This window comes from Styela clava, chromosome 12, assembly GCF_964204865.1.
Source record: "Styela clava chromosome 12, kaStyClav1.hap1.2, whole genome shotgun sequence".
NCBI classification, from domain to species: domain Eukaryota; kingdom Metazoa; phylum Chordata; class Ascidiacea; order Stolidobranchia; family Styelidae; genus Styela; species Styela clava.
The window spans coordinates 1318322-1336146 of record NC_135261.1 but is presented as its reverse complement, the minus strand read 5'-3'; the positions used below and the strand labels follow the sequence as shown (position 1 = coordinate 1336146).

At 33.4% G+C, this 17825-nt stretch overlaps 1 protein-coding gene and 1 long non-coding RNA gene across 4 annotated transcripts in view; one reads left to right on the top strand and one right to left on the bottom strand.

The window, feature by feature from the left end:
- Positions 1–17825, bottom strand: part of LOC120329842 (uncharacterized) — a 58928-nt gene that overhangs the window by 31800 nt on the left and 9303 nt on the right. The window contains exon 3 of one of the 3 annotated variants that reach the window (XR_005567768.2): positions 3958–4533. The exons of the other annotated variants lie outside the window; for them this stretch is intronic. This is a non-coding gene — a long non-coding RNA (uncharacterized LOC120329842). Of the gene's footprint in view, positions 1–3957; positions 4534–17825 lie in introns of those variants that run through there. 3 annotated transcript variants of the gene reach the window in all.
- LOC120329840 (uncharacterized) lies at positions 44–16938 on the top strand. Its single transcript, XM_078118649.1, has 10 exons — positions 44–502; positions 10898–11148; positions 11373–11490; positions 11608–11661; positions 11937–12098; positions 12439–12596; positions 13811–13879; positions 14452–14564; positions 14794–14947; positions 15124–16938. Exons 1-10 carry the CDS (start codon positions 382–384, stop codon positions 15229–15231), a joined length of 1308 nt encoding a protein of 435 aa, XP_077974775.1. The 5' UTR covers positions 44–381; the 3' UTR covers positions 15232–16938.

Here is a 17825-nt window from a genome sequence, read left to right as displayed (position 1 = left end):
TAACATAGTTGGCCAAACTTACTAAGACATCGACTTCATATTTTAGCATATTAGTTATTTCGGTGTTTTTTGTACGCATTCTTGTGTCGTGATATAGCATATGATACAAGATAGAGATTTGCATCATCTAACGATGGCAAATATGGTAATCTACCTAAATATATTTACGCAAAACATTCGATAACATTTGGAGAAAAGATCTTTAAAAACGGCGACCAACAGACAACAGCGACACCGCAAATTCTAGTTGCCAAACGAGCTCGAGAAAAAAGGGCATCGCGCTCAGATAAAAGCTCACAAATATCACAAATACCGAGCATACAACATCGAACGTTCTGCAAGATAGAAGAAGCACTGCAGACATTTTTTTCATAACGAACTATGGTAAAGCGGAGCTATTGCAAAAACATGGATTTTATTATATGGAATATACTTATCGTTATCGTAGCATTGAAGATAACACTCGTGGATGGAGGATGTACTAGGCCTCTCCCGGGAATGGGTAAGTTCATGATTTTAAAAACTTGAAAAATTGAAAAAAAAAATCAGACGTATACTGAATTAAACAAATACAAATAACTTGAAGAATTATAATTTGTTTAAGTTATGAGTAAATTATTAGGAAATGTGAAAAAAAAATCGTGTATATAGTATATTATAACTGAGCAATTCTTGGTATGTTTTGCACGCACGGGTTATGATAATGTGTAAAAGATTAAAAATTGTGTTCAATCTGAATCAAATTTTTTTTTAATTCTTGCCGTCTCCAACGACACCCGAAATTTCGCCAAAATTTTGCTTCAAAGTTAAAATGTAAAATATGTGCAGCGCTTCGGAAAATATTGTTATGACTATTACAAGATTAAAATAAATAATACACCGTCATTCAAACACCGTATGCTTGGCGTCGCAGGATAAAAATTCTCGGAACCAGATCGCAAGCTCCCTATTTTCAACAAATAACAACTTAGCTATGCTACAAAGATCGAGACGCTAAATAACAATAATGATAATAAAAAAGCAAACAAACAAATATATATTCCGTGCGGTAGGCACCTTGAAAATGAGAGATCGTGATATTTCGAGACGAAATAGGATTATTTACAGTTTATAATAATCTACGGTGACAGAGATTTTTGATAGAAATGATTATTTTTATTTATTTTCACCTGGAGTAAATTATAGGTGAGTTCGCGGACTTCAATATAATATTCGGCGGAAATCTAACGAGATAAAAATTCCAAACCAACCTCACGCAAGCGTGGTTTGTAGTAAGCCCTAGCATGTATGGTAGAATATCAATATTTTTTTCTATGACTATGCTTGATTCTGTGTGACTTCGGCTATTCCGCGAAGCAAATGGTAATATTGAAAATTTTAACTCGGTTATTTTTGGGGCGTGATATCGTGACAAAGCGTGCTAAATGCGGTGAAATGATTGCAAAATACCGTAACGAAATATAAATGGTAGCTACACTTTAGTAAGTGAAATAAGGTTATGCTCTAATAGGTTCAACGCGAGAAATAAACCAAATGACAGAATTACTGCTGGTGTATCGGATAAAGCGATCGGTAAAAATGTGGCAACGATAATCTTTATCCAAAAGAGAGGGTTCATTTTTGGAAATATTCTGAAAAGGGGTAATAATGTTTCAAAGCAACTTTTTGACCGACAGACGCCCTAATTGGATTTTAAATTAGATATGCATCTTTCAACATCCGCACATAGTGCGAGGTGCGCATACCGCTGCACTAAAACTTGAATGTGATTCGAATAAGTGAACCATCGCCAAAACAAACATTTAAATATAGATTCAATACACTTCCCTTCGATTTAAAGTATTTTTTTGACATCTTATGCAAAAAATTTCGCTTTAGCTGGTAACAGGTGTACAAACACTAGTATGCTTCAACTAAAAGCAAAACAATTTTTCTTTAAATTCCAAGGATTCGACAAATTCCCGTGACTGTTTTTGTTTACAGACTAACAAAGACGCGGCGGCGTTTCCTTATACAAAGCACGCTCTCCCGTAACGCGTTTCCTTGTTTTAGAGAATATAGAATGATTGTAATTTAGCATAAAGGAGTATAAAAAAATCAATACAAAGCTAAACACTTAATTACGAATTTAATAAACTGTAAAATTCCCTCCCTACTGAGATGATTTGATTTTTATAATTGCAATGTTCGTCCTATATTTGACCGTTACAATTTCATAAAAGCAATTCTGAATTTTAAAAAAATAATTAAGTCTGTCGCTACAAAAATGTTATGTTCACATACAAAATATGCCCGAAATGCCGTAATGTCATCTTATGTATTAACCACAATCTCAAGCTTTATATATTCAAATTAAAATTGTTTCATCGAAGGCTTGGAACTGTTGTGCCACAATATTGTGAGAACATAATCGGGTTATTGGATAAAGTATTTTTACGTCATAATGTTCACAACTTTCACAGAATTAAAGTCATCAGACAAAATTTTGAAACCTGTCAAATAAATTTGAAAAAATTGTTTTATTTTCCGACCATTGTATAACTTGGTGTAGATTTTCGAAGGGAATCTTGAATTACGCTTATAATTTCTGTTGCGGCTTCACTTTCGTCAGTAACGCAGTATACTAACGAACTGAGCATCTGGTGTGGCAAAATATAAACGTTTAGTCATTCCAACGTAATGTGTTTCTTAATATAGAAGCGGATATAATCACTACGCAACGCTTCCGTCTATTTAGAGTGATAGACATGCATACTTGCGTAACGAGGCTTAAATCAAGAATACAAACACAGACTGGCCTTAAATTGCTACTTCGCCAGAAGGATTTCAGTAGTTTATTACACTACATTCATTGCACAAGTCAATTTACTTCTAAAATAATCGCAGCAAATCGCATTCGTTTTAAAATTCAAACTGTTGCATTTTTAATGGTTTTTTCCTTCTGAAAATAGTTTGGTCTGACTCTAAGATCTTAAGCATCAGAATTCGAACACAAAAACCCCGAAAATTTAATCACGCAATCTCCTAACGATTCTTGGGTTTCGAGCATGAAAATAGAAATTCTGAGTCAATGCTGTTCGTATTACATTTTCACTTTCGTGGTCCCAATAAATATCTGAAACAGTCTGAATTTTTGCGTGGGAAATTCCCAAATAAAGAATATTTCGTGTCTAAAAAGGAAAGAAATTGTTCAAACTACGATACAAATTTCTCAAAGGACGTCTGAATACACAACTCTGAACCATAACGAGTCAAACGACTATCAAGTTACATGCATAACAAATGAGCTAGGGAATGATCCGGCGCATTTTTACAACGTTTTCTGACAAAGTCATGGGGGTTAGGGCACGCTTAATTACTTAAACGTGAGTCATTGAGAATTCCCATTTAAAGAATTATGAAATTCAACTCTCAGGGAATCGGTTCCTACTTATTATGCACGCATATTCGTCTGTGTTGCCAATTATACGCAGTTAAAATTAGAATGTAATCCTTACGGCGTGAGACTAAATATAGAATGGATATATATGTCTAACCCTTACGCAGAGTTAACGTACGCAATATGCTTCACTTCACTTCTCGTTCGCAACGTGTTAACGTGTAATTACGGCTCACTGTGTTATTTGTGCGTCTCTTATTGTTTTAGAGTATTTATAACGAGAAAATAAAAGCGATAGGGAAATTGGTCCAATATGAATACACAAATCGAGTTAATAATGATGACTATGTATATAATGAACAATTTTTTTTAAACGAAGTAACATGTCAGAAGTCTGGAAATAGTTCAAAAATTCCATCCGCCCGAAATTCGTGATATGCGACTACATGATAACATAGTTATTCATATTTTAGTCAGAAATTCGAATATAACTAGAGATGCCCGTAGATGGTGCTAACTTGTGCTTGGATTGAATAGGATTTTAAAGTCGATCGTGCACATACTACTATAGAATTTTTATTCCATAAAAACAAAGTTTACCCAATGGAAAAGAATTTCCATTCTCAACAAATAAAAAAGAAGCTTTCATATAAAACAACGTAATGATACTAAATCATCAAAAAAATGTGATACACGACTCCTCTCGTCTGTAGAACGGTATTTATTAAATGTGCAATCAGTCTATTAAGATGTGTCAATCTGGGTAACAATGTCGTCTTGTTCTGGGTTAATGAATAACCCACCTTTTATAACAACATATAGACACGATATGTAACGGAAATTAAAATATGCAGGAAATGAAATCTAACCCAGCACAGCTTCATTTCTTTTGAGTCTTCATTTTGTAAGTCTTATTGTGAAGTAATAATAGGTGATTTAGAAAGTCATTGTGACATGAAAATCACATATTTGCGAAATTGATGACATTTATGAAGACGTTCTATTTATTTTGGACATGAACAGCCCTATGTCTTGCGGTGTTTAATCTTCAATACGCCAAATACAAACCCATGTACATGAGCACGGCACATGCGACGTTCTTTCACGAATTATGAAACTGTGTTGTCCCGTGATTTCCTCGAAGTTAGTGAAACCTAGGAGAAAATTTTTGTTTTCGAAAGATAAAATTCATGAAATATTTGCGGAATATACGATTAATTTTAGCTCCTGTTAGTTTGTTTATGGTTATCAAAAATTATTCTGTTTTTGGCAACGGAATTCCTTATGATATTCATTTTTTCACGAAAAAAGAACTTTCGCTGCATGATTGCGGCATATAAAATATTTCAAACTATTCAGCAAATAGAGGACATGAAATGATTAAATACCATATTAAAAGAATTCATTGATAAAAATGAAGAAAAATTTGCACAGTAACCACGGTAAAACATGAAATAAGATTGCTTGAGTTTGTCTACAAACTTCAAAAACAACTTAAAAGGCCTAGATTAAAGCACGAATAACGTTTTGCACCTGATTTTAAAGTCATTTTCCTTAAATATTTATTCATTGACTCACACAAAATGGGCAATTTTAACCAATATTTGTTGCCAAATTATAAAAATAATGACAAAAAATTTAAAAACAAATTCAAACGGGGTGTTTTGGGTTCAAAAATTAGGTAAACAGGCTTTGAAAATGCTGTAAACAGAATTGATAACATCTACCAGGTGGCTTTTGTCGCAAATTCTTCTCTGTTATACGGCAACGCGGGCACTAAGAAAATTTTGGATTGAAATTATATCTCTTTGAGGTTACGATGGTATGCGGATTGTGAATAAAAACTCTCGTGTTGAGAAGATTACGCATCGATTTTGAAGATATCGAGGCCTCACCTTTGAATTATCTCTGATATGATTGTAATCTAAGTAATAGCTGACGAGACGATGAAATTTGTGCTTGAGTCGCAGTGGTAAGATAGCAGGATCATTGGCTTTGTGGGCGCATTTTTAGTCTCATGCTCGACCTAATTCCATAATTATTTTATTCAAAACTGAATAAACAACAAATGAATTACAATAAAACATTTGCTATAAGGAATGCTCTTTTGCAACCAATATTTGTGAACATTACAAATTTGATTTATGACAACTTTTTACTAAAATTAAGGGTTTTTAGTTCTCAGTTTTCATTTCGATTCGATTTATTTCAGACGTCACAAATTCGATTTGCGACTATTTTATACTAAAACTGATGCTTCTTTGGCAGCAGATTTCTGGAAGGTCATCTCGAACATCAGTAGAGTACTTGAACATCGAAAAGTTAAACAAAATGGCTTGTTTAGGAAAAAGTTTGGTCAATGGCGCCGAAGCCAGACGCCCACCCGGCAGGCTCATTGAGAGACGGAAGTGGCCGTCTCCGTCATTGGCCCAGCTTTTGTAGTAATTTTTTCTAACTAGTGTTGCCGCAAAAGATCAAACGGGTTACAGATATTATGATTTTTATCAAAAGATTATACCCCAATCAAAAACTTGTAAAGTATTTGATATTTAATGTTATGAATTTCACATTAAAGCTACAAAAAGAAAAAATATTCTACTGAATAGAAAAATTTGAGTTGTTTCTATACTAAATTAAGAAAAATTATAGAAGTACTGTTTCGTTAATCGGGAATGTTGGAGACATTAGTAAAATGAAACCCAATAAAAAGGAGAATGAACGTGCCTTTGACAACATTTCGCAATGTTCGGTGATCAAATGCATCCGATAGAAATCTGGCGTTCGCATGAAGCAGCTCTAACAACCTGCGAAAGCAATTTTGTTGCAATAAAAACCGATTACGAGCACAGAGCACAAAAAAGCATTATATTGTGGAAAAACATGAAATATTTGTCGTAAAGAGCGTGACATTCCACCAAAACTGAACTTTTATTATATTTTTTACCGTTTTGAATAAAAAATCGGATTTTCATCTCTATCTTCATATACACCGTTTATTAAATTGAAACGGAAATTTGAAACTGTGCAGTGCCTAACAAAAATTACCTGTTACCTAATATTGGAAATAGCATCGGTAGAAGTGTTGTTCTGTTGTCAAAGAACTTTATTCTAATTCTCTATCTGAACAACCATTGTTGAGGAGCTTCTTTTCACGGTATATTTGAAAAAAAAAATCTTGGAAAAATGCTTTTAAGTTTATCGCACTTTATGTGTCACCGACCACAAACTCGACATTGGTTCTCAAATCCAGCGCCTTATATGCCGAAGCGTATCGTGGGAATTTTTTGAGTCTCATTTGCGTTTTTGGGGCTCAAATGGCGTTCATTAAAAGCTTAGAGAAAGCTCATGAACAAAGTGTAATATGACAATTTGGATATTTTGTTTTGACATTGTGATACATCGTGCCGGCCTTTTGATCCCTTCGTAGACTCAATCATAATTGGAGCCGTTTGTGCGCAAGAGTTGTAAATATTGTTGACATATAGACTTTATCTATAGCACAAAGGCAAGTAATAATTTCGACAAAGCTCCTATTAATTATCTTACAATATCACAGATGGCATATACTTAGAAAAAAAATGTGCAGTTTTACACTGCACGTAAAGCAAGCTAATTTAACAGTTTGTATATCTCTGTTGTGAAACATGGCGATGCGGACGTTTATGAATAAAAAAAAACTTCATTGACCCTTTTCATCAGTTTGTTGTTTTTGCAAATGCGATTAAGTATAAAATGTTACTATACCGTGAACATTGTAATCGTTTATGTAATCTTTCCGCTTTTTACCGTTGCTATTTGCGAGTAAATAAATTCTGAAATGTTGAAAGTCAGTTATTTGAAAATTTTAGCAAATTTGAAATGCCTCCAATTTTATATATAAAGTAGCGAACACGTAATTAAATATATATACATATATGGAGTTGTTTCATCACCTTTTTTTTTCTTCACCTAAAAATTTATTCTAAGGTTTGTTTTGTTGTCTTTTTCAAGTACCCGAAACCACTTGTGACAACTTTTTGACAAGTTTGTTCGCGTTAACGACATATTTATTGCTCTGCTATCTTTTCGATGAAAGGTATCTCACACTTCAGTAAAAAAATTTCAATCTTTTTTCTAGCTTACTAGTAGGGGCTATATTTGCCCGACGAGCTTAGGTCATAAATGTCTCACGTCAACCAGAAAATTACTTTTTAGTGTGTAATCCATTACTTCCTGTGGAAGATCCTATAAATTCCTCTGAATAAGTTGACGCAGTTCCAAATTTTGACACCGTAAATGGCATCAACGTTATTTTTTTCATGCACAAAAAATTAATGCGTGCCGGATTTGAGTTGAAACAAAACAAAATCCAAATTAAAAGTCAAATACGTCAAGGAAAAGTTTTAACATGGCCGAATAAATTTAGGTCTATGTATAAGCACGTGTTCCAACTATAATTAATCTTGTCCTAAATTATGATATCTATCAATCAATGAAGGGCAGATACCACGATGTCGGTGCGATTTTATTTCAGAGTTGGTAACAAATGCTGAGTTTATTATTTCAATACAATTTTTATGTAACAGTTGGATAGGTTGTACAATAAATAAAACCAAAAAATAAAGAAATTCCCGAATAAAATTTGCGATACCTTCCTAAAATATAGAAATTAATCCTTGTAGGTCATGTCCATATTTATAAACCTTTCAGTCAAACTGTATCTCATCGATTTGAACTTGCTGCATATTTAGAAAAGAAAGGTTAAGAAAATATACAAAAGCGAAGTTCGTTCTGGTCAATTATACATGTATTTATTGGAACTATTTCAAAATTCGCGGTTTGTTAAAACTGTATGATAACTGCTGCAATCTTCTATTTTTATTCGTACCAGTCGTTTCCTAAAACTTTGTATCTGTTGTAATTCTGTAATTTGACAATTGAGTCAGCATAAAAGGTAAAAATAGCAACTATAATTCAAAAATTGAACACAAAATGGCAGTTTTTGAAAAAATAGAGCATAAACAACCGCGAATAATACCCAAAAAATGCCCTACAAGGTCAATGGCGGCGACGGTATTCTCTTATCATCTATAATAACAAACAAATCACGACTGAGCGAAAACCTCTCCCCAAAGTTAAAATTCCTTGGCTTTATAGTGGGTTTCATATCGCTTCAATAAAAAATTAAAATTTTATTGTGATTTCTCCGTAATTCAATTTCAATATAACACGTATTACTAATGTTGAAGAGCAACACTCACGCGCTGATGAGAGTGTAGAAAAACCTAATTCGAAAAGCTTTCCTAGAAGGGAGTATACATACAAATTCATATGAAAAGTTAGATATTTGTTACTGTATTTTACATTGAAATATAAAAGAAAGTTCGCATTTGATCGCGACTTTGCATTATGAGATTTTCGTTTTTGTCTGCATTTTAGATTTTTCTTCGTAGGAAACCGGAGTTGGTCACAAACTAACGACTAGGCAATTTTCAACATTAAAATATTTGTGGAATATATAAAGAGGGATTCAGAATAACATCATTTCACCCTAAAACGAGTTCGCAATTTCGTCGCATTTCTGAGAATTATTGCCTGCGCTTTCGAAAATATATTTCTCAGACAACAATGACAACGCATCTGAGTAATAATTGAAACTTTGCGACTGATAAATTAGTTTTTCATAGGAAATAAACCCCCCAAATTTAATAACTATTTTTGTTGTTTATCTTTCAAAACATTGCTTTGTTTATATATTATTCCAAACTCACGTAAAATACTAAATTTGGAAACAGAAAAAAATTAATATTCAAATTGTTTAGGTACATACCAAACAAAATATTATATTACATTAAAACTATTGAAAGTGCTAAAATTAGAAAAATATAGTTTGAAATTACCTATGATTGGGAATTTTTTTGTGACATTCAGATGCATCCTGTTGCATGTGATTAATCAAAGTTTACCTTTTGCAAAGGTCATAATAATTTCACGCGTATTGCGTTTCAATAAGTGTTAAAATAACCAAGCGTTTGTGGTGTTGGGTTACCTCATTGGTGTGAATTATTAGGACAAAAGTATGCATTGGTGCATTATTATCAAAACTCATAAAATGTAAAACGATTTCGTTGTAATTTATTTGAAGTTTGATTTGCTAACCACACAATATTTGTATGCACAGGAGCGTTTTATATCTGGCCAAGCGTACTCAAAATAAATTTTTGCTCATTTCTGGTTTCTTACCGAGTACTGGAGTCTGTTTGCGATATCACTGAATTATGTAAACATTAAATAATGTGCGGTCACCTGCGACTTCAAATTCCACGCTATGTGTCATGTTACAACAATAACCATGATCGGAGAAACCTATTTCCTATTAATTTAAATTTACCAGGTGCATTTCGAGTAACTTTATTAACCATAGCGCACGCTTCGCCGTATGACATAAAAAGTGGATAAACGTGTTTAAAAATGCTTCTTTTATCAACTTTGAAAATTTATTATATCATACCGTATGCTGAGAAAACATGCGTGTGTATTTTCATATTAATATTCCGACATTGATGCGTCAAGACTATAACATATTCAATCTGGTATTTATGTATATTTAAGGAGCTGGAGTCTCTATTTTACAAATTCAGTATGACAAGTATTCCTGAGAAGTATGACATCCCACGTATTGACGTAAAAATGTCATTGAAAATAGTCAAATTGGATATTTAGTGAAATATTGAGTCACGTGTTTTATCGTATTATGCTATAATAATCTATGTGAAAATTTTAATTGTGTCGTCATATAAAACGTGATAATCTTGTGGGTGTGAATCAGTGAATACTCACAATTCTTTTGCAATAAATGGTAAGAATATCTATTGTGATATCACAATGACAAATAAAATGATTATGACATAATACTAATTTGATGACTAAAATTAGCGAATGCAAAAACGGTTGTAAAGATCGACCGCGCCTATTGTAGGGCGTGTGCATTGCGTATAAGGGAATATGTTCGAGTAATTAGGGAAGGGTCAGCGCCAATATGTCGTGGGTGTTAGTTACTTTTTGAAAACCGCCGTATATAATAAACCTTTCATATATATTACGAAATATTTAGTTTAAAGTTGGCCAACCAGTGCCCACAGTTGCTGTGACTTGATACAGGGTAGCCAGTCCTCATTCTTTCTATTGTCCATTACCGATAACTCAAATAAAAGATGTTTACACAGTGCAGACGTATGACCCGAGTATCGGACGGGATATGATAACTCAATATTACTCAATCATGCGTAGGACAAAACGAAGAGAGATAGATCGCGCCATTACTTGAATCGGAAGCTAAAGTGACAAATGAATTTATCATTGCATTGTATGGAAAACAATTTAATCTGTAGAGATATAGCTAAAGCCACCATTGAATAGACCTTGATTATAAGTGTTGACCCAGGCCTTTAGGTGCAAACTACTTACTACTATACTATAATACAATGGTGCAAAGCAATTACCTTGCCCCATTACTACAATCTTCATCTTTCATTACAGACCAAACACGGTACACAAAACATCTTCAGATCGGAATTACGTCACGAACAGAAGTAGAAGCATTAGATATGTGTCAACAGTGGGGAGGGCAAGCAAAAGTATTGAAAAGTGCGTACCACACTCGATTTCTCAGTATCATAAGAAGAAAGCGAGAACGTGGATGCCTAGCGGGAATTTTTATCCGTGAAGAAAAAGAAAAAAATTCTGGAGACATGGGATGGCTATTAAGCTATGTGGACAGAACCGTGCCGGTAAGAAATATTCTTACAACAAATGAGTATTCATATCAAAGTATATCTAAACCATATTCTGATCCCAACTCAAATAAATTTCGCCTCCGAACGACACTGACTAGCAAAATCACTATTATGATGTGATACGTTTACACGAAAAATATAGCACAAAAGTTGAGATGATCATAATTATAGCAGATGTAGAATCGGTTAATTTATTCATAAACAAACCTATTTTACAGGAACAATGTGTACAAGATGCATTGAGGGCGTTACACCCACGTAAACGACGAAGAACGCCAAACCCAGAATGCGAACATCAACGTTTCTTGCTTTGCCACACACAGACTTCAGGCAAAGGTCAGTAAAACAATTTATAACAACGCTAAATAAAATAAAAGTTCAACAAAACATAAGCTTGTAGATACTGAGGTCGCAAAAATATCGGAACGTTAATAATTTGTTTTATTTTAACAGCATCAAAGAAACACGGAAGAATTCTCCCGTTTCAAAGCAATCCTAGTCACGAAGGTAAGAATTTGACCATCATATTATTTTGCCCATGTGAAACATGCACGAGATCGACATCGGGAATAATTTTTTGTTGCGCCTTTAATAAGTGCTATGAGAATCGGCGAACAAAAATAATATTTGCCGCATCTCGAAACATAATTTTCAAATTAGTAATCAGATATAACTATCTCGTAAAAAAATATATCACATTAATAATATAAATAACATATATAAACTTATAAACAACATTATAACGCCGATTGAAAATTTGAAACTTTTTTCATTTTGTGTAGATTCACCATCGGTGTGTAGAAATTCCCTACAGCAACGTGTTCTACCATTCAGCAGCGCAGTTCCAAAATGTGATAAATCAGAAACAGTTAACAATTGGGAAGTTATTGACTGGGAACAGGATTCGTCCTGCGAATGGGAAATGACGAACACAGGGGCAGATCGTAAGTATTATTAGATCGTAGAAATTTTATCTATCAGATAATTTGTTACGTGTACATTGTACATTATGAACGATATTTACAAATGAAGTAGCTATGCCTATCTATGAAAAGACATCTAGACTTCAATATTTTGAGGAAAATTTAATATTTAATAAAGAATTGCACAGAACTGCCTAACGAGTATTACCAATAATAAATAAACAGAGAATTACGGCCACGCGATAGATTGGTATACATTCACGAATGAAGTGAAGTACGCTGTTCTATGTAGCGTCGAAATTTGAATCATAAGATTAACAAAATAATTTTCTCAATGCTAATCATCATTTTATATTTTCAGTTGAAATCAAGATTCACCCAATTGGTTCACTAAGGACAAGAATTAATATCAATGGAGACGTCGATTACTTAAACGTTCACACAATTAGAATAAAATGGGGAAAACACGCGAAAACTGGATCAGAACATTCCTATGGACCATATCGGCATGCTGGCGAGGTAAGAAAACGTTTAAAAATATATCAAAATGGTTTGCATTCTTAGTCTCGATAAATGTTGATGAAATTATGTAGTTTATGAGTCTGAAAAACAGAGATTTCTCGGAATATCAGTAAATTGCAAAATAATCGTTGACCACAGATGCGGGTTAGGGAGTTGCTAATGTAACCGAATTGTGTGGATTGCTAATTACTTAAACCAACTAACGGGTAACTTTTGTTTTAAAAGAAACCCTCATTGCCGCAAAAATTTCTACTTTATTGTTCTATAGAACAATAGCCCTTGAAATTTTGCAAAATGTTCCTAAACGGCTTAAATCCGCGATAATGTCGGATTTAACGCATCATGTATCGCATGTTAGAAATTATTAAATAAAAGCAAAATCAAAGTCTCCGTTGGGGGAGTGAATCGCTAACTTTTTTCTCTTCGTAGAAGTTGATTGTCTGTTAGTAATGAGATTGAATTAGGTAGCGTTGATCTATTTCACAAAATACTAAATTGGAATGGTGATAAATAAATAAGATTTGCTAGTTTGAAAGCCACCGTATCAAAAAATGCAATACGAGACTCGTAACTACGATACAAACCATAACTCCAATATTTTATTAGCGCGGCATAACTGTGTAACCTGTTATCCTATATATACTGATATCTTAACTTGCGTTCAGATAATATTTAGCACATAATATCAAATGTCTATCGTCTCGTATTAAATGAATTTGATATGTCAATAAAATTGAAGTTGTTTTGATTTCGGTGCGGTTTAGTATAATATTACATTCTTATGCAAATTCCGAATATGAGAATAGCATGAAACTGATTTATTTTGGTAAGTATTAATATGAAAAATCACAGACAGATTTTACAAATTTGAAAAATGTCGAAACCCTATGCCTATGGGGATCATATTAATACATGCCACTCTAAAACCTTTAAAATTGCACTCTAAATAGCTGAACTGCTAAACTAAAAGTATTACAAAACCAATAAAACCCGATGAATGTGGAATTACTCAATATCCAAATACACAAGCCGGTAATATCAATACTTCGGTTTTTGTTGCGGAAACGAGATCAACAAATGAAGCGTCAAAGAATCAAAATTGCTCGCAACTCCCGTGAATATAAAACATACGAACTATAGATAAAATCGTTTATTTGTTTTGATTCATCAATATGACACGCTCACAGACTAAATTTAACTGTTTTATTTAGATTCAAGTATTTCATGACATTAATGAAAAGGTTGGAGGAAAAAAGCACGCGATTGCCTTCTTTATTTCGGTGAGTACTTTAGAAAATATAAAAGAAATTTACTGTAATATTCCATTAATTGAATAAAAACTAAAGATTGTTCAGCCAAAACAAACAATCTTACCTATCTACTACGTTTATTGCTTACTTATATTTGAAATATAATACTAATCAATAGAAAAAAATCCCAACGAAAAAAGTCGATCAATGTTTCACTTTACTGCAAAATTAATTACAAATTTGTTGCATATTTACCAGTTTTGAACATCCTTAACTGAATTGTGCCCCTATTGCTTGCGCCATTGTTTTGACAAAAACATCTTCAGAGGCCCGCGTTAAATTGAAATACTTCTGAAAGTTTTGTATTAAAGTATCAAAGCGTACCTGACAATTTGACACAGAATAAAAATGCAGTTACGTTTCCAGTTATATAAATTAGTCTATAATTATGCGAATATATCCAAATTTATTAATCTGCAATTTCGCAATTCGTTTCCGTTATTAAAATTCACTCCCAATTTATTTGCCAATACTAAATAAAATGTTTCAATTATTTTACATCGAATCAGCATTTTGATAAACTGTTGTTTGTTTTTTAATAGGAGCGACAAAACCCTCCGAATCCAGCATGGGCAGAATTCATTCCACTCGCAAGAATCAACTGCAGATCAGTCGGAGATACATATACGCTAACTTCACCACCGAGCTTAAGAAAGTAAGTCAATGAATACTAATGAAATGAAATACGACTAAGATATATATATTTCGGTAAAATTCCGCGTAGCAAGACTCTTGAATCACCAAACACCAAATAATCGTAATTTATCCAATATAACATCTTTCCACAATGTGATTCGACTCAGCAGATAACAATACAATAGAATACAAAAGTCAAAAAGTCAATCCCCTACAAATAGAAATAAAAATTTATTTTTGTATTACAGTTTGATCGGAGAGGACGCATCACGACGAGATATTGTTTATTTAAGTCATAGATTGCTTGAGTACACTCGGTATCAAGGGTCGACAACAACTGCTCCATGTGAAGAATACATTTGGACAGTTTTCAAAAATCATCTATATCTAAGCAAAGCTCAGGTGTGTATTTTATACGTTACAAATTTCTAGAAAATGAACATTAAAATAAAACCAAAATTGTTGCTTTCACACAGTTTTCCTCTGTAACATTTATTGTTAATTGACTAATTTGGGTATTGACTGATTTATATTGCATTATTGAACGGAAAAATTTATACTTTATATATTTGTTACAGTTCACACAACTTCGAAGTATAGAACAGCCGTACAGCATACAGGGAAGACGATCGACGGCAGCAGGACAAGTTGCTTGTCGAACTATAGGGAGCATGTGGGAGCGATAAACATTTTTCGATAAATGACGTCATCATTTGATGACGCAATAAGTCATTGATAAAAGGAAAAAAGAAATAAATCGCTGTGAGAGCTGAAGAAGAAGAGCACTAGAAAAGGTGTCAAAGTACACCACTTTGCAAAGGACATAAAAAAGTCAAAGAGTGTGCAATGGCACACGTTCATAGAACAAATTATATATGGAGATTATACATCAGACTCTATGGTCAATATAGAACTATAAACGGTTGTTTCACACGAATCAAGATATGGAAAGCTTACTATATTCTAGCTTACGTATATCTTGCCGTGATGGTTACATTTGCGAGAAAACCATTAGTGTTGTCAATCAATTTTGTCACAAGGTCGAATTGAGAGCTCTTACAATCAATCCGATCTTACGCTCATCTCAATTCAAAAAATATGATCGAATCCATCTTTGTGTACTCGAAACAGCTGTTCCTACTAAGGGTTATCTCGCAATATGACTACCCCAATCTTGCCTATTTTTCAAAAGTGTTACATTCGCCAATTATGACTTGCTTACCTGGAATTTAAAGACATTTTTCATGAAACTAAATGACCTTAGTGAACGTTATTATGGTATATAAGATTTTTTATTTATCCAAATAATGCGATACTATCATGTGTGGTGGTTTATCTTTGTGATAGCAAATGTATATAATGAACATGTACATACAACTTCACTTGGAAACTTACCACGCCGTATGATAGTGGTTGATAATAACATAACCAAAAAATTTTGAACATGAATTTAAAATTTCGTAATACAACCAAAAATATTCAATTTTTGAAAATTCGTTCCGTGTTGAGAGAATTTAAAAATTGTCTTGTTATACAACGAAAATTAAGATAAAAATTTTAAGCAGTTATATATAATATTAACACAGAACTTCTGTTCATATCAAATATTTATCAGTAAACGAAAACAAAATTTCAGTCAAAAAAAGGTCAATCCCCCTGGCAAAGAACTGCTTGACCATGAAAACTTTAAAACTATGCATATTGCTTCAATCTATTCTTATTACTTATTGTTCAATTTTTGCACTTTGAGATTTGCACTTCGCCCCTGTGCGTAAAATGTACTTTATGATTGCCAATGGTCAACTAGAAATTAGGATATTTAAACAGAAATAATTTAAAATTGGAGCTCGGGATATTTGGCATTCCAAAATCCTGATTGCGCGCAGTTTAGATTGATTGATCATAACTGACTTATCTCGTGGAAAATCCTAAAAAGTCAGCTAAAAGAACATATACAATAGAAAAAAAAATAAATAAAATAATGTCCACTAGCGGAAATTTTTGAAAAAACAGATTTTTATAATTAATTTGGGAATCCCCTTTAAATATAACTTTACGAATTCACAGTTGAATCTACCATGTCCCTTCATTTGGACTGATTATATTAATGATACGCATTCATTGCAGCAAGAAATGTTGTCAAATTGAGAACTAATATCACAATTATCCGTGACTAAAATGATTTTAATCAGAATAAAGAAAGAATATTTACACGGAATTGTCGAATGACGTCACACTGTGAATATTATGACATCATAATTAATGTTGTCAATTGTCTTGCATATTATCACTGTGTGGCTTTCTTTTCTTGTTGCACAATGTTCCTATTTATTGCTTTATTTTCCCGTCGTAATGTGTGTGTGTTTCGGGAAATAAAAGAGTGAAAAAACAAACTTATTTGGAGTTATATTTTTTTGGGCACGATGGCCTAGTTTCAAATATGATGACTTTGCGGGTTAAAGGCTGGGGTGAAAATCTCATGCCCCCCTTCTCATCCAGGGTGTAGATAGATTGGGTGCAATGCCGGGCGCTCCAGAAGTGTACTAATATGGAGGTAACTAATTTTGTTCGCCTATTTCACATCAAGTTGTGTGAAGGGACGGAAACCTATGGGCAGGGGGTATATTGACTTGGCTAACACAGACAGTCCCCGAACTCGTAATAGAACTGTAATAAGATAAATAGGAATAAAACTATGGCCTGACCCTAACCTGGTACACACATCTCGGGAGTACTCAATGCAGAATGGGAAAAATTCCAGTTATCACAAGCTATAATAGCTACTTACTTAGCAGTGGCCTCTCGTACAGAGCCCGTGCAGTAAAAAAGGCGTATTGATGCATCATAACCGATCAAAAATAATCAGATAAGAAAGAAAATCTGAGCAGAGATTATAAGTATAGAAATTGCTTTGCGCGGAGTTTGATTTTTTTTTAAAAGAAACGAAAATGCTAGCAGATCGTTGCTAGTGGGAATCTGGACCTTATTATGAGTATCGTGCGATGGTAGCTAATGCTGGCATTTCGAATAACTATTTCTTGTTCGAGCGAGACGGAGCTCGCCCAGGTTTTGAATTTATTGCCCTGAACCTCGTTCTGAGCGAAAGCCGTCTTGTCTAATTAAAGAAGTTTTTACACAGCAAACTGCGGAATTGATTAGAGACCAATCCATATTGGTATCGCAGGTTAGGAATATTAGTTTTAAATCCAGAATAGTGAGGCGGTCGAGCCATGGCACGGATCCATATATGGTTGTTGTATACGATTAATTAGAAAACGAC

Coding starts and splice junctions, on each gene's coding strand:
- LOC120329840 (XM_078118649.1), top strand. CDS start 382: ATGGTAAAGCGGAGCTATTGCAAAAACATGGATTTTATTATATGGAAT. Junction 13,880..14,451: donor CGATTGCCTTCTTTATTTCG/GTGAGTACTTTA, acceptor GTTTTTTAATAG/GAGCGACAAAACCCTCCGAA. Junction 14,565..14,793: donor TCACCACCGAGCTTAAGAAA/GTAAGTCAATGA, acceptor TTTGTATTACAG/TTTGATCGGAGAGGACGCAT.